Source organism: Lampetra fluviatilis, chromosome 13 (genome assembly GCF_964198595.1).
Source record: "Lampetra fluviatilis chromosome 13, kcLamFluv1.1, whole genome shotgun sequence".
Lineage (NCBI taxonomy): Eukaryota > Metazoa > Chordata > Hyperoartia > Petromyzontiformes > Petromyzontidae > Lampetra > Lampetra fluviatilis.
The window spans coordinates 11,349,596-11,371,432 of record NC_136287.1 but is presented as its reverse complement, the minus strand read 5'-3'; the positions used below and the strand labels follow the sequence as shown (position 1 = coordinate 11,371,432).

Below are 21,837 nucleotides of genomic sequence, written 5' to 3'. Positions count from 1 at the left end.
TAGGTTAGATCGCGCAAGTATACATGTGTCGTAACCCTCCACCACCCGACAGCCAATTAGTAAGGGATGTATCACGTAAACAAAACGCCGATTAGTCAGAGAGATTAGTCGGAGAGTAAATCCACAACGTTTGCAATCTGAGTAGTACGACGTTTCGCCGGTAATTACATCCACCTGTTTCCATTTATACTTACGCGATCAAACCCAAAAAACTTCGTTACGAATAATATCGGTCGCGAAAGCCTACGCGTTAAACCGATATGATGATGCGTGACGGGCTCTGTGAAGTACAGCAAGTAGGACACGTGCGCTGTACGTAGGCCATGCAGCCGATTGGCCCTTGGGCGTGATCTCGGGTGAGATATCTCTGGGTATACCACGCTGCCTTGCCGACACGCAGATGTCACCTGAATCAGTGAATCGGTCCGACGTTGTCCAAGCAGCGCTCTCTTCACGCACGAACCTCGAGACCGCGGTGCTTTAATAGTGGGCAGATGTTTAAGAGAGCTTTATAGCTCATCGGATTCCTCGAGCATGAATACATATCCTGATTCTGAATTACCGGTGCGTGTGTTGTTGTCGTTGCATTTGAATACAAGCCTCGCATTGCAAAGAGGTCTCCTGTACGCATTGTCAAATATTATACGTATCTCTCTTGGCCTGACAATAACGATGCTACATGATAACTGTGTGATTTTACGATAACAGCCGGATTGTCTATTATACGTAACAGGTCTTTACGCTGTGCGTCAGCGTATATTTAGAATCCTATTGTTCACAACACGTGTTGTAGGAACGACATCGTGCAAGACCAAACTGCAACGTTGTGTAAGTGCCTGGGTCACAAGGCCGTCACTGACCAGGGCGGTGAAGTATGGTCACCCCCCCCTCCCCACTCCGCATGACCGTCACGGCGCGAGGAGGTATATTGACAGACACCATTGCTACTGTTGTTGTTACAGCAGTACTAACCAGATGGACATTTTATAACCATTAAGGGGCTAATCAGAAATGTAATTTCCCCTCTCCTTATGTAAATCGTCTGCCAAAACATACCTATCACAACAATGCTATTTGAAACCTCTACAGAATTCCTAATCATATATTTATGGCTGTACCCATCGTGCGAATATAGGGCAGCGTTACAGATTGCTAGCGAGCCCCCCCATTTGCAGGAGACACGGCACATTAGGGCGTGCCGTACAAAATGCTACCGATTACGAAAACCATTTTGGGCTGAGTCGACTTAGAGGAGGCACGGACTAGATTGTTTTGTTTTTTAATGTGTTAATTCCCATTGTTTGCGTAACACGGGCAGGCATCGAACCCGGATGCACTGGTTTCACGGCACAGTGGATCGGACACGGCCGACTATGATGATGATGGCGACTTTTAGTGGCAAGTTGCTGTTAGCGAGCACCTATTAAGGCCGTGACAGCGCACGAAGTGCTAGTTAGAAGGCTGAGTCGACCTAAGGGAGGCCCCCAGGGCAGGTTCGAATATAACCGTACTGCACCTCACCGATGATGTTAACCGACGTGTCCTGGAGTCGAATTCCGAATTGGTCGCCAGGTTCGTAAGCGCAGTGCGCGAACCACTGGTACAGCATCATCAGCAGCCATGGTCAATCCATTGCTGGATGTTAATTTAATCGCTCCGTCGGGTGGTTGTACAGTTTTGAACACCGATATATACACACCGCTGCTATATACTACACCAAGACAAAGATCCCCAGTGTTGCCTTAACAGACTGTACTGTTAGCGATGTTTACTACACACCGCACCGGGTACTCATTTGAGGCTGAGTCGACCTAGCGGAGGCCCAGGACCGGTTCAGATAATCGTCAACGGTGTTGGCCGTGAGCGGGAATCGAACCCGGGTGGCCAGGTTCGTAGCGCAACGCGCTAACCGCTACACTACCGCTCCCCACATATATACAAATACAAAGATCCCCCGTCTAGCCTGTAACAGACTGTTGGGGCAAGTGCTGTTAGCGATCACCTATGAAGGCCGGCAGGGCACACGAGGGGGTGGGTGGCCAGCACCACGCCCACGACACACACACACTCACCAAAACGGCCCACCCCACACAACACAATGCGATAGCCCGTTAGATGTCCGCCGCCATTCAATGCCGCGCCAGTAATTGGGCCACCGATTTCTTGGTGAGCTCTTCTTTGGTGACCCCCTCCCCTCCACGCGCGCCGAGGGGGCCATTGTTTTAGGCAGTGCCCCCAGTACGTGGCCTTGTCAACGACGTCGCCGTGACATCCGATATCAAATAGAACAATGGACCAGAGTGGTGAAGTATGAAGACGACAACAGCCCCCCCCCCTCCTCCACGTGATCGACATGGCGTGGTTGAGGCTTTCGTCCATTCGTAGAATGAGATTGGCTGGAATGTTATTTTTCACTTGCTGTATTATATGCGATGGCCTAACAGCCGAGAGGGTGCGGTGTCGCAGGGAGATTTAGCGAGCGCACTGCGCCACGTGCCGCTTCTGAAGTAAGTTCGATTCCCATCCGCGGCTCACAGCGGTTGCGAGTGATTTTATTGAACCGCTCCTGGCTGCCCCAACCCCCACCACGTTCAGTAACCCGCACTGAGCAAGTGCGGTCAAGTATGGTCAAAACAACCCCCCATGACCCAAACGCGGCGTGGAGGGAGGGAGACCTTCCGTCCAGCAGCGGATTGACTAAGGGACGGACTGTCTCTCAACCCTGCCCTGTGCGAGCGCAAGGTGGCATCGTCGACCATATTGGGGCTGAGGTGTGGGCGGATTTGTGCTGGGTGTGGTGCGGCTGTGATTCGGGGGCGGATATGCGACGTGCGGATATGCGACGTCGTAACGCATAGTTTTATATCACCCCGATTACATAACCCCGCGAGCATTATTCTTTACTCTGTACGATTTCAGCCCATGTGCGTTGCTATATATATACACAGAGTATCTATCCATTGTGAACCCTCCTCTCTTTTATAAAAGGCCTGAAGGGAGTTGCCCGCCTGTGGGTTCAGCACAAATGGCTCTGTAATGAGGCTTCATTTCTAACTGGAATGTTATCTGGAACCCACCCAACCAACCCACCCAGACCCCCACCCTCCACCGAGCAAGTGGGGTGGTGGATGGGAGGATGGGGGGATATTTTCCGCAGCTCAGCCCCGGACAAATCCGGTTGACACGAAGAAGCCCCCCCGGGTTTGTAACGACAACTGGAAGATGACGGTAGACCGACTGCTCGGCGTAGGAGCTTTCTCCGACATGAACATGAACTGCCCCGCCCATCTCTGAACCTTTATAGAACAGCTTGCACTCAGAGGCTAACCTCCCTGCTCGCGATGACGACCGCTTGTGTTGCGATCGAAACGTCGTGATATTTTTAAATCACTGTATTCTTATTCATTTTTTCAAATTAAAGCTTTCGTGACTGCAGGGATTCACATTCTTGGTTCATTCGGTAAAGTCACGTAGAAGGGAAATAATAAAATAATAAAAATAAAACAATTAAATTCTCACGACGTTTCGATTGCAACACAAGCAATCATCTACGTGACTTTAACCGAAAGAACCATAGAATATTATAGGAGACAATTAAGACGATACTCTTGGAAATAATGTAAGTGGGCGTTGTTTGAGTGCTTGATTGACTCGCGCTCAGACACGTGACCAGTTCAACTCGTGGCCGCGGATCGACTTATCCTATCATCCCCTCGTGGAGGGGAGGCGTGGGGGAGGGGGGTACAACGTGTAACCCTTCATGGGTAGTCGTGAGCGATCATTTCCTTCATACACCTGTGCCCGCCACATGAACGTGGAATGTCCGCTGCTGGCTGGAGGCGGCCGTCGCTCACTCGTTTGAGAGACAGGATGCGTTGTTTGTTGAATCAAATGTGTGCGGACGCGCGAGGTTAAGATATGCAGAGCGATGCGTACAAACCGCGTTTATGGAATGGCGTAGAGCGGTGGCGCAGTGATTAGCTCACTGGGGCTGTGAAGCTGACGACCCGAGTTAGAATTCCATTGTCATCTAAACCGATTCTGGTCGCCCACTTTATCAGCTCGCATTGACCAGCGTGCTGAGGTGTGGTCACAAATAACCCCCACGGCGGACACGGCATTGAGAGCGGGGCCATCATCCAGCAGTGGATTGACAAATGGCTGTATATTGTCACATTGATCATACTACTCAAGTCCATAAATGAAGCGTATCAACCTACTACAACGCTCACAATAAGTACCTCCTGCTAAATATATCAACTGCTGCGTGTTATACAAAGCAATATCTACATCCCATGATATTTATAATCACGTTACTATAAATATCGCAGCTCATTTGTATATTTTTTTTACGACGCCAATGGCACACAGCGATCTGCTCTTGGCAATGATGTCAGAGGATATTTTTTGGGGGAATTTTATATCAGAAGCCATTCTTTAGTAAACAATTGTGGTGCTGCAGGCGCTGCAGATGATGCTGCGTTGGCAGTGGTACACAAGCAGTGTCAATAACACCGTGGCCTTGAACAGAAAACATATACAAAAGGCGACGTTTCAGGCAATTTCACTTCTTAATAGCGCATACGTAAAAGAATGTATTCATATTGTATGTGTTATGAATGAGCGACATTGTGTATATCGCAACAGTGCAATTATATGTTTGTTGATGTATATGATTTTAATATTATCTCAGGGTTTTTGGGCAACAACATGAAACAAATTGGCAGACCAGGTATCGACAACGTGCAGAGGAACATATCGGACAGCCAACAGATCCCCAAAGAGACAGCATGTTGCGTGCATGCGCCGTGGCCTTGTCGAATTAACGGGCGTGTGGGTGTAGGGATGATAGCAGCATCCGAGACGAACGGAGAAATATTTCGCTGAATGGGTAATTTCGCGCAGAGCGCATTTCTGTTGCAGTATTTGTTTTAGTTTGATTGTTGTTGCGATGAATCGCTGCTGTGTTGTTGTTGCGAACTTACGATATATTGTTCTTGTGATGTATTGTTATTGCATTGTTGTTGCATTGTTGTTGCGATGTACTGTTGCTGTATTGTTCTTGCGATGTATTGGTGCGTTGTTGTTGTCATTCATTGCTATTGTATTGTCGTTGCGATGTATGGCTGCTGTATTATTGTTGCAATGTATGGTTGTTGTATTGTTGTTGCGATGTATTGCTGTTGTATTGTTGTTGCGATGTATTGCTGTTGTATTGTTGTTGCGATGTATTGCTGTTGTATTGTTGTTGCGATGTATTGCTGTTGTATTGTTGTTGCGATGTATTGCTGTTGTATTGTTGTTGCAATGTATGGCTGTTGTATTGTTGTTGTGATGTATTGCTGTTGTATTGTTGTTGCGATGTATTGCTGTTGTATTGTTGTTGCGATGTATTGCTGTTGTATTGTTGTTGCGATGTATAGCTGTTGTATTGTTGTTGCGATGTATTGCTGTTGTATTGTTGTTGCGATGTATTGCTGTTGTATTGTTGTTGCGATGTATTGCTGCTGTATTGTTGTTACGATATATTGCTGTTGTATTGTTGTTGCAATGTATGGCTGCTGTATTGTTGTTGCGATGTATGGCTGTTGTATTGTTGTTGCTAAATGGCTGTTGTATTGTTGCGATGTATTGCTGTTGTATTGTTGTTGCTATGTATTGCTGTTGTATTGTTGTTGTGATGTATAGCTGTTGTATTGTTGTTGCAATGTATGGCTGTTGTATTGTTGTTGCGATGTATTGCTGTTGTATTGTTGTTGCGATGTATTGCTGTTGTATTGTTGTTGCGATGTATTGCTGTTGTATTGTTGTTGCGATGTATTGCTGCTGTATTGTTGTTACGATATATTGCTGTTGTATTGTTGTTGCAATGTATGGCTGCTGTATTGTTGTTGCGATGTATGGCTGTTGTATTGTTGTTGCTAAATGGCTGTTGTATTGTTGTGATGTATTGCTGTTGTATTGTTGTTGCTATGTATTGCTGTTGTATTGTTGTTGTGATGTATAGCTGTTGTATTGTTGTTGCGATGTACGGCTGTTGTATTGTTGTTACGATGTATAGCTGTTGCATTGTTGTTGCGATGTATGGCTGTTGTATTGTTGTTGTGATGTATAGCTGTTGTATTGTTGTTGCGATGTATAGCTGTTGTATTGTTGTTACGATGTATGGCTGTTGTATTGTTGTTGTGATGTATAGCTGTTGTATTGTTGTTACGATGTATAGCTGTTGTATTGTTGTTGCGATGTATGGCTGTTGTATTGTTGTTGCGATGTATAGCTGTTGTATTGTTGTTGTGATGTATAGCTGTTGTATTGTTGTTGCGATGTACGGCTGTTGAATTGTTGTTACGATGTATAGCTGCTGTATTGTTGTTGCAATGTATGGCTGTTGTATTGTTGTTGCGATGTATTGCTGCTGTATTGTTGTTGCAATGTATGGCTGTTGTATTGTTGTTGTGATGTATTGCTGTTGTATTGTTGTTGCGATGTATGGCTGTTGTATTGTTGTTGCGATGTATTGCTGTTGTATTGTTGTTGCGATGTATTGCTGTTGTATTGTTGTTGCAATGTATGGCTGTTGTATTGTTGTTGCAATGTATTGCTGTTGTATTGTTGTTGCAATGTATGGCTGTTGTATTGTTGTTGCGATGTATTGCTGTTGTATTGTTGTTGCGATGTATTGCTGTTGTATTGTTGTTGCGATGTATTGCTGTTGTATTGTTGTTGCGATGTATTGCTGTTGTATTGTTGTTGCAATGTATTGCTGTTGTATTGTTGTTGCGATGTATTGCTGTTGTATTGTTGTTGCGATGTATTGCTGTTGTATTGTTGTTGCGATGTATTGCTGTTGTATTGTTGTTGCGATGTATTGCTGTTGTATTGTTGTTGCAATGTATGGCTGTTGTATTGTTGTTGCGATGTATTGCTGTTGTATTGTTGTTGCGATGTATTGCTGTTGTATTGTTGTTGCGATGTATGGCTGTTGTATTGTTCTTGCGATGTATGGCTGTTGCATTGTTGTTGCAATGTATTGCTGTTGTATTGTTGTTGCAATGTATGGCTGTTGTATTGTTGTTGCGATGTATTGCTGCTGTATTGTTGTTGCAATGTATGGCTGTTGTATTGTTGTTGCGATGTATTGCTGTTGTATTGTTGTTGCGACGCATTGCTGTTGTATTGTTGTTGTCATGCATTGCTGTTGTATTGTTGTTGCAATGCATTGCATCCGCACTGCTGTTGCCGTGTAATGCATGCTGTTGTGATGCTGTTGTGCTGCTGTTGTGCTGCTGTTGTGCTGCTGTTGTGCTGCTGTTGTCCTGCTGTTGTGCTGTTGTTGTGCTGTTGTTGTGCTGCTGCTGTGCTGTTGTTGTGCTGTTGTTGTGCTGCTGCTGTGCTGTTGTTGTGATGTTGTTGTGCTGCTGTTGTGCTGCTGTTGTGCTGTTGTTGTGCTACTGTTGCCGTCTGTAGCCGTCGCTGTCGTGCAAGCCCCTCTGCGCCCGCGGGGGTCGTGCTGAGCGCGCATCGCTGTCCGCGAGGAGGAGGAGGGGGGGAGGAGGAGGAGGCGGGAGCCGTGGCAATGATCTCTGGCGGCTTTGTTCTTCTGATTCTTCTTCTCCTTCATCATCGCGGACAATGTCCCAGCGACGACGATGCCACCGACGTTACCGCGCCTCGATTCGGCGACGCGTTCGTCGTTGGCGCGCTGCGCAGATGTCCGTCGCGCCTCCCACCGCTCCCAGCGGGGAGCCACGGGCGTTCCTTTCGCGTCCCCCTCCCTCCCTCCCACCTCATCCTCCTCGTCCACCTCCTTACTCGTCCTCTTTCTTCCCCCCCCCCACCCCCTTCATCACCGATCGTGCCTCGCGCTGAGACTTTGCGCAGCGCGTGGAGTATTTTATTTTTATTTTTTTCGCAACAATATTCCGCTGTGAGCGGCACGTATGTACGCCCCGCTTCGCCAATCTGTGAGATGATCACTTCCAACACCCTCCGTCACACTATATTAGTATTAGAAACTCAAGTTTTGCTGGATGGCTGGACGGACGGAAACGTCCAAAGGACGTGCGGTCTACTGGCCACTCCTCCGCGTAGCCTCAACAACAGACTGTTGGGGCAAGTGCTGTTAGCGAGGAGCATCTATGAAGGCCGGCATGGCACACGAGAGGGTGGGTGGCCAGCACCACCACGCCCGGCCGCTGATGTTCACGTACTACATCAGGTACTCAATTAAGGCCGAGTCGACCCAGAGGAAGCCCATTTATTGGTCGTGCAGTAGCAACAGCAGCAGCAGCACCACAATAAACACCATTGTCACGACCACCACCATCGTTATCAACGCCCCGATCAGCACAAGCGTCGCCACCACGACCACTGTCATTATCGCCGGCAGCGCAATTATCACCAAAGACAAAGATCTCCCGTATAGCCTTAACAGACTATTGGGGAAAGTGCTGTTCGCGAGCACCTATGAAGGCCGGCACGGCATACGAGAGGGCGGGTGGCCAGCACCGCGCCCGACCGCCTTTGTCTCCCCAGTGGCGACGTTTACACACCGCACCAGGTACTCATTTGAGGCTGAGTCGACCTAGCGGAGGCCCAGAACCGGTTCAGATAATCATCACCGGTGCTCGCCGTGAGCGGGAATCAAACTCGGGTCGCCGGGTTCGTAGCGCAGCGCGCTAACCGCTATATTACCCGCTCCCCACAAAAGAATCACCACCACGACCAACACCTTCATTTACACCACAAGCAGCGTACCAATATCGCCAGCACCATCACAATCATCATCTCAGCCAGCGCAATGACGGCAATCACCAACATCACCGCTCTCAGCTCTACCACCACCATCAACACAATCAACACGAGCATTGCTATCGCCACTATAACAGCCACTGCCATACCACCAGCACCATCAGCAGCACCACCCCCACCCTCATACTACCAGCACCATCACAACAATCATAGCCACCACCATCTCAAAGCCAGCATCATCACATCCACAACCACCACCACTATAACAACTGCCATACCACCAGTACCATCAGCAGTAGCAGCAGCACCACCTTCATACTACCAGCACCATCACAACAATCATAGCCACCACCGTCTCAAAGCCAGCATCATCACCTCCACAACCGCCACCACTATAACAACTGCCATACCACCAGTACCATCAGCAATAGCAGCAGCACCACCCTCATACCACCAGCACCATCACCACAGTCATAGCCACCGCCATCAAAAATCCAGCACCACCACCGCAAACACCAACATATAACACGTGAGTAAAAAGGATATGCCATACTTTCCAAAGTAGGGCCTTTCTGTGAGCGAGTATTGATACTCAGGAAGGCATTCCTAGTTCAATATAATATCCGCTATTATTTTATTTTAAAATAAAACATCCATCTTCACTGAATCATTAAAATTATCACTGTAATGTGGAACATCTGTAAAAAAGATATTCACGGCTCATCGGATTCCTCGAGTATAAATGAAGATTCCGATTCTGGAAGTCATTTGTGTTTGTCTTAATCAATTACTAATGCTCGCCATGATAAATGTGGCATTTCCGATATTAATCAAGCAAGAGTAATTGATTTGATGTATCCTTAACATGAATTTAAAACATTTAAATACATTTCAAAAAGACAAACAATACGTTTTCGCGGGCCTTTCTACAGCGCACATCCCATACAAGCCAAGGATTGCCATGGTTCAGCTGGGCCCTAGACATCGCAATGATTTCACCGACCAAACACGCGCCCCGCCACGAACCAACAAAACCCACGCGCCCAAACTCACCGCGATATCGATCTATCTCGCCATCGCTTCCTTCCTTCTGCCAGATCCCGCAAACTCTGGCTTCAGGTGCCTTCGTTGGTGCACGACTCGCAACGTCCTTCACGGTCCACTCTCACGGAGAGTCTCATCACGGCCGGCAGCACCGCTGCCACCATCTGGCTTCAGGACTTTCCCTTGGGGCCTCCGACCTCTGCAGTTGCTTCTCTCCAATGCCCTTCTCGGTTACCTGCCCTTCCCTTGGCAACCGCTTGCAAGTGCCACCCATCGCAACCTCCTCATTTCGTCTCCTGACGTTGTACTTGCATTGTAGACGCAACGCGCGCAAGTTGCGATCTTCATCCGAACGTCCAAGTGTCGGATCGATTAGACCCCCCCCCCCCCACCCAAGGTTCGAACGATAATTGACACGCCATTGCGTCTCGAGAGCCGTCGTTGCCGACACAACGCAAAACGCTCCACTTCCACGGTTTCCACTCCACCGCGGGGCATCGGCAGGGTGCAAGCCATGCAGGTGAAACGAACGTCGACTTGGTTGGCCGATGTTGACCGGTGGAGGTGGGGAGAGAACCGCTCGCGTAGGCCGGGGGAGATCCCAAGTTCACGTCCATCGGACTCAATCGAGTCAAAGTATCGTGCAAACTCCTCATTGGGGGTGCGGGACGATGTCTCGAATTTGATACTTGGCAGTGAAGCAAATTGTGTGTTCGGTGGTGATGATAATAATTTACATTTGGAAGGCGCACTTCATCCAGAGCTCTCCGTGTACCAAATGATGCTCTTCTGCGAAGTACAGTGCGTGGCAGAATTGGCAGAGAATAGCCGGGGATTGAGGCCTTCGTCCAGCAGTGGACTAACCATGACTGACGATAATGACAATAATAATGAGCCTCTGAACTTGGCCGCTGTACCGGCCCATAACGGGACTCCAACATGGGACCAGTGCCGTGGAGAATCTCCCGCGTGTGGCCTTCGCGGTCTGCAAGGGATTCCCCCTCTCCTTTGTCGGTTTCCCCGCGGGGAAATCATCCGCGGTCCGAGGTTGGACGAGAATTGGAGATCTTTGATCTGAACTGCACTCACGAACCCACTAATCCACTATTAATATCTCCCTCTGTGTATGCGCGAGACGCTGGCGTTCTGTGACGCACGTAGGATGGGGCACAGCGTTGAGGACGCCGAGGGAGCACGCCTGCGTCCGCGTGTGATGTGGCAGACTCAATACACGGTTTCCACGCTTACTAAATTAGCCCTAAATATAATGAAATTACGCGAAAATAGATGCATCATACGTACGAGATACATTTCCTGCAATTCCGTACCGTATGCAAACATCCGCCAAACGACAAAATGTGATTTCATGAAACGCAAAAAAAATATGTAACAACGCTTGAACGTCGGTCGTCTGGTGTGAATTATTAATTGAGCGGCGTTTTATTTATTGTTATACTTGCCCAATGAGTGTGCATATTCCTGCAGGGACATTTGGATCACGCCATTGGCTCGTAGCCCGCGTGACTATTTCGAGACGTCGTCTGTGCCGAAGCCTAAGTGCGCCCTGCCTAATCTTAAATTATATATATTTATTTTTTTAAGTCGTAATTATTCTGGAATGAAACACGAGCAGATTTTGAACGATCACCCCGAGCCGAACTCTGCATTTGTAACGTCAAACATTTTAACGACACTGCTCCATTGGCACTGAAGCGCGCGACAAAAACAAACCTCAAGACATTTTTTTAATAACACTGCCCTACAATTTGAATGTATATATAATAGGTGACGTTTCGGGCAATGGCCCATCTTCTTATTCTTGATATGAATTTTACATCGAGGCAGTGCGGTTAATCTCCGGCGGAGAGCGCAAGGCTCATTGTGTTGGTCTATCTTACGAAGAGAGCGCTGCGTGAATTGACTTTGCAATCAGATAAGAGCGGAGATACGCGGAAGGGGACGTGGGGGGGGTGTTAGTGATGATTTTCACTCAATAAGTGGTCGCCGTCGCATAACCTGACGGTTGCCGCGTTCTTCTTGAGGGAACAAATGAAGCCTGGATATGCGCGGTATGAAACTACCGGAGAGACGCGCGCATGAGTTACCACATGCGATTATATAAAACTCCACCTACATACAGCGCGATGTTTACTATGATACATACGAGTCGTGATCATCAGCAGCCATGGTCTATGTACTGCTTGATGAAGGCTTCACCATCTCTCGCGGTCATGAACAACCTCACAGCTCTGACTAATGAGCTGACGTCATCGCTCCAAGGCCTAGGTGAATCATGCGAGCGAGCGAGTGTATGTACCTAGGTATTTATATCATTAGCACATTGCATGCAAAGACAATGATCCCATTAGTAACTGTTCCATTTAACATACTACATACACACACACCTATTAATGAAGTATGCTCCTAAATACAAGACGTTATAGAAATGTAATTATTGATTTAAACCAGTCTTGCCAGCCTAATGCTGGTTTCACATTAAAAACGCAAGCCTGATATGTAATTATCATTTTTTTTAAGTACATACATATTTCAGGTGAGTGCACAGGTTTAGGCCAACTTCATAACCTCGTTATTACATCGTGTTCATTGCCCTAATTATATCCGTGTGCGTGTATATGGATACTACATGTGCATTGCCTACGAGAACATCTTTACGTGAACACTGTACGCATACCCGTTCATAAAATTAACAATCACCCTGAGCGTTTGTTAAAATTGCTGAGGTAAAGTGCGTATCCAAACACCGGCCCGAACGAGGTTACGCATCGTTAAGATAAACAGGGGCCAATAACTCCCCAGTGCACCTGACGGATTCATCCCGATGGAAAGATAGATAGATACACTACATAATTGAAATCAACAGAGACAGAATTGGTAACCAAACAAGAAAAATGTACGTTCCCAAAAGCGCGGACGACGACTTAAAAGCGCGCGTGCGGAGGTGATTATTTATTTTATTATTCTACATCTCCGCCGCCATTTTAAGGCCTACGGAGTGGCCTGCATACACAGGCACGCACCTGAGCATGGAGAACATGGGCTTAAAATAACCCCAATCCGCGTAAATCTCCATGAAAAGAATATACAACACGTATAGAGCGAGTGCGTCACAGCCGCACGCATAGTCGACGTGGCGCCAGCCTCGGTGCGTTGATTGCAAAGTACCGCTTTGTTGCAGGCCCCACGTGCTCACTTAGTGAACGGGCCTCGTATTGGGGTGTTTTTTTCTATTTTCATAATTCATCCTTTCCGCCGTGGTGTCGCAATGCTTCTGTTGTTGCAATCAATGAGCGGGGGCTTCGACGGCATACGATTGATAAAGCATACGATGAACACAGGCCTGGAACGTGTTTAGTCGAGGCCTATTGGGTCGTTTAAGTATTGTGAGTATATGATTGCAAAGAATGATGCCACCCCGGAGCCTGAATAACCACGTGCATATTAATACGGCAACATTGACAACCATTTGGGTTTGCATTTGTATCTTGCTGATATCTAAAACTATTCAACTACATCCTATTGCAAATTATATGTGCCAGTGCACGTGGATGGTGTGTATTTGCTCGAACTAACACTTGCCCCAAAAGTCTAAGGCTATACGGGGAATCTTTGTCTTTAGGAGCGGTAATGTAGTGTGGGTAGCGGTAGTGTAGGCGATAGTGCGCTGCGCTACGAACTCGGCCACATGAGTTCGACTCCCGCTCAGTCAATACCGGTGACGATTATCTGAACTGGACCTGGGCCTCCCCTAGGTCGACTCAGTGTCAAATGAGTACCTCGTGCGGTGTGGAGTCAACATCAGCACTGGAGAGACAAAGGCGGCCGGACGTGGTTGTTGGCCACCCACCCTCTTCGTGTACCCTGCACTTGCCCCAAAAGTGTGTTAAGGCTATACGGGGGATATTTGTCTTTAGTATGCTCGGTAGACGCTTTTAATGCATACGAACATCCTGATATTGAAATATCGCATACAATGCATGGGTATCAATGGACCACAAGCAATAGCATTGTTATTAGATGTCCACACGCCCTTCTCATTTAACTTTGTTTTTATTTCTACATATTGTAACTGGCTAAAATCCGGATTATAAGACGCACTTTCTACCGATATTTTAAATCAAAAGTTGGGGTGCGTCTAATAATCGGGTTGCCGTGTGTGTGTGTGTGTATATGACCAGATTTGAATAACTTTATTGCCATGAAGCATATACTTCGGGGCACGAGTTATATCCCCATGCGTCTTATAATCCGGCTAACGCGGTGGCGTGTGCAGGTAGCATAGTTCAGGATGGGTGGAGCGGTTGTGCAGTGAGTGGTTAGCGTCCACCACGACGCTCGGAGCCCGGCTACCTGGACCTGAGCTCCACACTACACTCAGTCACGGCTAATATCGGTGGCGAGTGCCATCTGAACGGGTATTGCCTCTCACTCTTCAACAACAACCCTGCACTTCACCAGTGAGGTGAAGTATGGTCAAACAACCCCCACACGAGTGACACGACGCTTGGAAATCATCATCCAGCAGTGGATTGACAAAGGACTGGACAAAAACTAAATCGTGAAATAAAATGAAGATACAGACGTGCTGTCATAACCACCTAGTCGTTATGAAAAGCACCCGCCCTGACAAAATGAACCACTGTATATAAATACAGCAATTCCAATGACCCCAGATGCACTTAAGCTTTTCAAATGCCGCGCAAGCACTCAAGATTCCAAACCGCGCACACGAAGGAATCCAAAGAGCACGATATGATTGATCATTTACAGCCTTTTTGGTCAACCGCTCTGGTGGAAGGCATCAACAGCGCAGTGTCGTTTGTCCATACTTCACGGTGGGTGAAAAGGGGTGAGCCCACAGCACCCGATTTCGAATATCGCTCGCTCCTGATGTTACAGCCGCGGCCTGGAATTGAACTCAGGTGGCCTGGCATTATTAATTATATGCGACACCCGTACGTGCACGCACGCACGCACGCCCGACAAAGATCCCCCGTACAGCCTTTACAGACTGCTGGGGCAAGTGCTTATTTGCGAGTAGCAAACCTATGAAGGCCGGGCACGAGGGGGTGGGTGGCCAACACCATCACCACCACCACACTCGACCGCCTTTGTCTCCGCAGTGGCGATATTGACACACTGCACCAGGTGTTCATTTGAGGCCGAGTCGACCTCGTGGAGGCACGGGGATCGATCTCGGGTCGCCGTCTTCGTGTCGCAGCGCGCCAACAGCAACGCCACCACTCCCCGCACGCACGCACGCACGCACACTGGCGTTCGTGAAAATAGCAGGCCCGGTATTCTGCCGTTGAATCTGAAAGGTCGCTTAGTTGTGTGGTACGTGGCGTCTCAGATGTAACCACTCGGCACCCATGTCAGCCGTGGTCGGAAATCGAACTCAAGTGATCAAGGCGGCAATTCAAATGGCCTCGCTGAGAAACTGCGCCAACACCAACCACAAACAGGCACGGCAGGTGTGTTCACAAAAGAGACCGTCGTGAGTGAGCGCGAGCTGCAATCAGAAGCAGCCCCCCCCCCCGCCCCCTCGTAGTCACTTTAAGGAGCGGGGGCCGAGTCAATGGGAATGTTGACAATGGCCGCCATATTTGCCGTATAGAACTGCAAGTTGTGACCGCGTTGAGCTGTTTCGAAGCCTCCCTCTAAGTGCACGCGGTGCGAGATCAATCCGGACTCCCAGAGCGGCATTCAACTCGTTGCTTATTCAACTTGGTTTAAACAACAACAACAAATATGTTCACCGTTTACCCAACCCCACCCCCCCCATTGCTTCGGCCAGGCCATCGTGACGCGTGGATACTGCCTCGTAAGGCCACTCGTCACCACAGCGTCACGTTGCTGGCTGTACGTGCCGGGGAGGGGAGGGGGCCCGAGTCTTTAACGCGTGGACGCAATTACGCCGACGAAGCACGCCGCGCCTATCAACTCACCTGAACCCCATCTGCAAGGGTCTCATGACTAAACCTCAAGCGTCGTATCCTCTGTCTCTCGATATATAATACGGGAGTTACGCATGTGTGACCTCATTTACGGTCTACAGTGAAGCATGTATCGTCTACAGCTTATTTAATCGTAGCAATCCTGAATGTTTTGTTGAGCAAATGATTGTACACGCGTTTACAAATTAGTCTGCGTTTAACTTTCTACTTGTTTGAAATACTGATTTACGTCTGAATTTTTTCTACTGAATGTTTAATTTAAGACATGATGGAAGGGAACAGACGCTATGCAATATATGTAAAGCATATCATTTTTAACTCATAATGCTGATCTATAACAATTAGAAAATAGAGCAAGTGGAATCTTGCTAACTTGGCTGTAAAACATAACGCACAGGCATTGTTGGCACGTTACACGCCTACGATACATATACGTCACCTGTAGTTTATATATATATATATGTGTGTGTGCAGTAATACCTGCACGGCGTGCTTTATGTAATAGTACGTGAGTAGTAACAGCGACACTCGAGGTACTGCTGTATAAACCCGGACGGCGAAGTATATAAGCGTGAATCATCGAGTCTCACATTACCCAGGCACGGCATAAAGTGGCTGTGTTGATGCACAGCAGACAGACACCTGTGCCTCGAGTCATTGCACACCACACAGTCAAATGTTTATGTGCCCTATATTGTTATATATATACCTAAATAAGTATTTTATTTTACACTGCGTATTCAAGTAATTTAAACTTTCGCAATGTCAGGCGTGTTGTCATACAATGGTATAGAGCGTACAGGAATTGCATCCAACTTATTTGAAATGTTTTTGAAATCACATACGCCTATTATATTTTAAGTGTGCGTGCTGCATATAGTACCATGTAATATTGCATAAATGTAGATTATGAAAAATGTAGTTACAAACATTTAACACGCGATACATCCCATTAAATGTCATTAGAGCCGACTGTGCAACGTTGCTTCGCTTCGCTAAATATTTTTTAAAATAACATTTTATAAATAACTAATAACCATGAATTCACGTCACAACATTTTGCACAGATCTTATTTGTGCAATCACACGTGATTAGCTATTGACGTCAAACAAACAAAAAGCAAACTTTACATATTGAAAGTGTTGCACTCTTGAGTTTCATGCAACTTAATACGCTTTGTAATTGACACACAATTATATAATTAACCACGAATCATATTTAAAATCGTAACATGCAGTTGCTATGTGAAATTAAATACGTAACGTAATTTAATTGTATTACAGTAAAACAAAGCATAATTTTAGGTGTCACTTCTCTTGTGTGTGCGAGTGTTGTGATATTTACTTTGAAACCCACCCACAGCAAGCTATATCTAGTTATAGATAGCTAGCTGTACGTTCGACGTGTGTACTGTGACAATTCACCTGGCGTGGTGCAATTTGAATAGTAAATGTGCCTCGATATATGTCATATACTGCCCATAGATAAACCACAGGTATAGGCACAACGGTCCTATTAAACCTCGCTTAGTAAATTGCCTCCAATTGCCCTACCACGGACAGCTCCAGCAGTGTTTGACGTTGCGAGTCCCAGCAAAACAGAGGAGACGCAACCGTCGGAGGCAGGCAGCCTGCTCCACTCCCTCGCATTTGGCTTCGAGTAAGAAAATGGCCGCCGTGAGTCGTTACGCTCTCGCCCATTGACGACGTCCAATTTGTAGGCGCAGATTAAACCACGTGGGCCCGATCGCGTATCGCAAGCACGTGGCGCGCCGGGTGATGCCTGGGTAAATTCTGAAGCTTTCAATGAGCACTCGCCTACCCCTCCTACCACACCTACCCCCACCTACCCGCCAACACCACCTATCTTTCCTACCACACCTACTCCCACCTACCCACACCTACCCCACCAGACTCTGCTTAATGTGAGTGAGGGAGAGAAAGTCGAGGTGGGTTTGTCACAGTTGCACGAGGACTTGCGGTCTCTACGCCAGCGAGGGGGTTTGGTGGGGGGGGGGGTGAAAGCGATTTCCATTTCAGGACCATGAGCGGTGTGGACAGCGTCCTCCGGCTTGCAAAGATGTCAATACGCATATGCGTGCAGGGTAGCGAAGACTTATAAAGTCTATATGCGCTTCGTTCAATTGTCGAGCAAATGTCCAAAAGGCAGCACAGTTTATGTGTGTGTTGCGAGAGGTGCTCGCTATGTATGTGGAACTTTTTCGCACCGTACGTGCTTATCGGAAGTGCGAAACAGCACTTGCCCCAAAAAATTCTGCTGAGGCTATACGGGGGAATCGATGTTGTTTGTCTTTGTCGTGGAAGCGTGACGTTTGGGCGTTCGTGTGCATGCATCGTAGAAAAGCCCAAGTCGCAACGCATCTTATTGTTGCTGCCCACGTTACGTTGGTCTTACCTTCTAACACACGTAGCAATAGACCCACGTCGTACGTTTACCAAGTGTACGCGCCTACAATTAGCACGGTTGACTACGTACGGTGCGAAAGAAGTCCACCATACACATGAAAGGATGAAGCGGGGAACTGAGTTCATTCGGGGATGTGGGTTGTGGATGCAATCGCGAGACCGTGGACGGATGGCAATGGCGTATGAAGAAGCCCTTTAATCTTGCAGTGGATAGACCCCGTCTCTACCATTGAGAATGACAATGCTGCTGCTGCTTCTACTGCTGACGATGCCACAGCCACTTAATTGAATCGTCATCTCACCTTAAATCACACTCCGTGCTCCCTTTACTCTACAAACTCATTTGCATTTTACACACGCTTAGCACAGTTAGCTCTCGTAGCCAATTGGCGTTATCCTCGTGATGGATTCGGCCGAGGGAGCGAGGTGTGTGAGGGTTGTGTGGAGGGGGAGGGCTGGCGCCGGTACAATCACGGAAAGTGCCATTTAGTGGCTTTTTTGTGCTAAATCCCATCGCAACGTAGACGCAGTACGACTGCGTCAATGTGCCTGTGATTGCTCAACATACACGCGGGCCCGTGTGGCTATCATGCCAACGCACCAATTAACGTTCACCCATTACGATTGCCACCAGCACCACTAATCACCAACTAGTCCCCCCCACCTCCCTCCTCACTTTGTCCACTTTCCCTGACCGCCCCCGCCCGCCCCCATCGTGAGAGCGCACTTTGATACAATTTCAGCGGCAGATTAAAAACAAATCCTCGCCACTCTCTCTCTCCCTCTCTCTCCGCCACCCGCATGGGGGTGGCAGATGTGACGTTATTCACACGGAGAGAGAGCTCTTCCCTCCCTCCCTCTCTCTCTCTTCCTTCTCTCGCGTGCACTCACACACACATACAGAGGCACACACACACTCACTCACACACACTCACACACACACTCACACACACACTCACACGCACTCACACACACACTCACACACACTCTCACACACACACTCACACACACTCACACACACACAGAGGCACACACACACACACTCACACACACACTCACACACACACACTCACACACACACACTCACACACTCACACACACACTCACACACACTCACACACACACACAGAGGCACACACACTCACACACACTCACACACACACTCACACACACTCACACACACACTCACACACACTCACACACTCACACACACTCACACACAGAGGCACACACACTCACACACACACACTCACACACACACACACTCACACACACACTCACACACACACAGGCACACAGGCGCAACGCGGCACGCGGGACAACCGAGGGTCAACCTATCGCCGAGATCGGGATCGCGGCGGGGGCTACACAGAGGATGCAACAACGCGCACACGCGCATGCCTTGCAATACACACAAGGCAGTAGGGTCGCGTGCGGGTGTGTGCGTCTACGTGCGTGTGCGTCTACGTGCGTGTGCGTCTACGTGCGTGTGCGTCTACGTGCGTGTGCGTCTACGTGCGTGTGTGACCGTAGCGTGCGTGCGGCGTGCGTGTGTGTGTGTCCGTAGCGCGCGGTGCGTCTGCGACGATATCGCTATCGGGTCTGCTCCGAAGCGGCGCTCACACGACGCAGACACATTTATTGTCAACAAATAATCGTGAAGGGGAGACGGGCACACGCAGAGAGAGAGAGAGATGTACCTTGGTGTGGCGGCAGAAGGCTCCTCCGTCCGGCACACGTCGCAGCGCTGGCGTGGTTAGCTGCAAAGGCCAGAGGCGCGCTTCGTCCGTACGAATCAAATGGACGGCGGATGAATCCACTACACACAAGATGGAGTTATAGACCGCGCCGTGTCCTCTCTCTCTCTCTCTCCCTCCCTCTCCCTCTCTCCCGCTCTCTTCTTCGCTGATCGCAGCGACGTGGGGCCTCCGGGCCTTCTTCAGACACAGCCTGATATACACACACGTGTACTGTATGTATATATATCAGAGACATACACGCGCGCGCGCGCAACGCACGCACGCACGCTCGCAGGCACGCACAGCCCACTGTGAGGCTGGCGGCTCGCGTGTTCTGCCGAGAGGACAGCTGATCGCTCGCTTAAAAACGCGGAATCCCTTTAAATAGCTCCGGACGATGCCAATTCGCGCGCGGACTGCGGGTGCGGAGGGCAGACGGAGCGAGCTGGAGCGCGCCTCCGTCTCCGCATCGGGATGAGCGAGACGGACCCACCACGGCTCCGGCCGCCGCGAACGTCAACGTCCCGTGGTCTGAGGCTCCGCGTTCCCCTCTCCACCCATCTCCCTCCCCCCACCTCCACCACCCTCCTCTACCTCACTCCCCCTGCTGCTCTCTCCATCACTGCTCACCCCCTCCCCTCCTACCCTCCTCCCTCTTCCCCAACAACCGCATCTCCCCCCCCCTCTCTCTCTCGTGGTCATCGGACGAGAAGAGAGCGCCTTGCCTTGCGAGGCTGCGCGAACCGCTGGCGTGGTTTTCCCCGAATGAGACCTCCCGGCCCCCGCACTGACTTCGTTATAGTAGCGGCCGCCGCCGCCGCCGTCGTCGTCATCTGAATTATCATCCACCGGGGGGCAGCGCCGTAACGCGAGGAGACCCACGCGCTCGTTCCACCGAGACGCGAATGCGGTGAGAGCGCGCGCGAGGACCGCCACGACCCGCAGCGCATCCCCCCCCCTCTCTCTCACACACCCACAATCGCTGCCCCTCCCCCTCTAACACCCACTACCCCCGTTCCAACCACCTCCTCCCACCGCCACCACCACCACATCACCGCCAACCACCACCACCACCCAGCCACCACCCGCTCTCGCGCCAGCAGCCACCCCCATTTCAACCCCCACCCCTCCCTTCTCCCTTTCACCCCCCTCCCACACCGCCCGCTCCACCACCACCACCACTCCTCCTGCTCTCTCTCTACAACCCCAAATGCTCCCTTAATCAAAAAGCGTCTGCTGTTAAGGTCCCTGGGACACCACCACCACGCACGCGTGCGTGGTGGTGGTGGCGGTGGGGGCGGCCAGGGAGGGGACAGCCGGGGGAGGGGTAGGGGGAGGGGACAGAAGCTGCCCCTCCCCCCCACCACTGACCTCCCCCCCCCACCACTGACCCCCCCCCCCTCCCCCCGTCTCTCAATCCCACCCCCCACCATCACTGGAAGGGTCCGGTGCCAAAATCAAGTTCAAATCAAGCCCCAGACACCCATTTCCATAATAATGAGCGGCCAATGAATGAATGAATGCACACAACGTGCAGAAAGCGCCCCCCACACCCCCCACACACACCACCCCCCCCTATTCGTACACTGCTCTGTGGGCCGTGCGAACGACTGGCAAGCAGCAGACTCGTTCTGTTTTGTAAAATAATTAGCCACGGCAGAGCAGTTTTGGCGCGCTCCCTCTCTCCCTCTCTCTCTCTCGTTCGCTCGCTCGCTGCCTCTCGCCCTCCTCCTCCTCCACTCTCTCTCTCTCATCAGCAAACTGGGCAAAGCAGACGCTGCTATGTACGCACTCATAGGCTCATCGGGCGTACGTAGTCTCGTAGGCTGCCGTGTAAAACGCGTTGTCTATGCGCGCTGTGTCCAGGGTTTGGGGTTTTTCGCGGCACTGCTTGGCGG

The 21,837-nt window shown here is 49.4% G+C and overlaps 1 protein-coding gene and 1 long non-coding RNA gene across 5 annotated transcripts in view; one reads left to right on the top strand and one right to left on the bottom strand.

The window, feature by feature from the left end:
* LOC144935545 (uncharacterized) overlaps positions 1–21,837 on the bottom strand; it is a 71,519-nt gene that overhangs the window by 43,768 nt on the left and 5,914 nt on the right. The window contains exons 1-2 of one of the 4 annotated variants that reach the window (XR_013637325.1): positions 20,732–20,813; positions 19,901–20,150 (exon numbers count right to left, since the gene is read on the bottom strand). This is a non-coding gene — a long non-coding RNA (uncharacterized LOC144935545). Of the gene's footprint in view, positions 1–19,900; positions 20,151–20,664; positions 20,814–21,837 lie in introns of those variants that run through there. The other 3 variants (XR_013637327.1, XR_013637324.1, XR_013637326.1) reach the window with 3 other exon arrangements.
* LOC144935543 (lactadherin-like) overlaps positions 20,805–21,837 on the top strand; it is a 143,957-nt gene continuing 142,924 nt past the window's right edge. Inside the window, exon 1 of the mRNA XM_078862302.1 lies at positions 20,805–20,849. Coding sequence (XP_078718428.1) covers positions 20,845–20,849 — 5 coding nt within the window. The 5' untranslated portion in view covers positions 20,805–20,844. The remainder of the gene's footprint in view (positions 20,850–21,837) is intronic.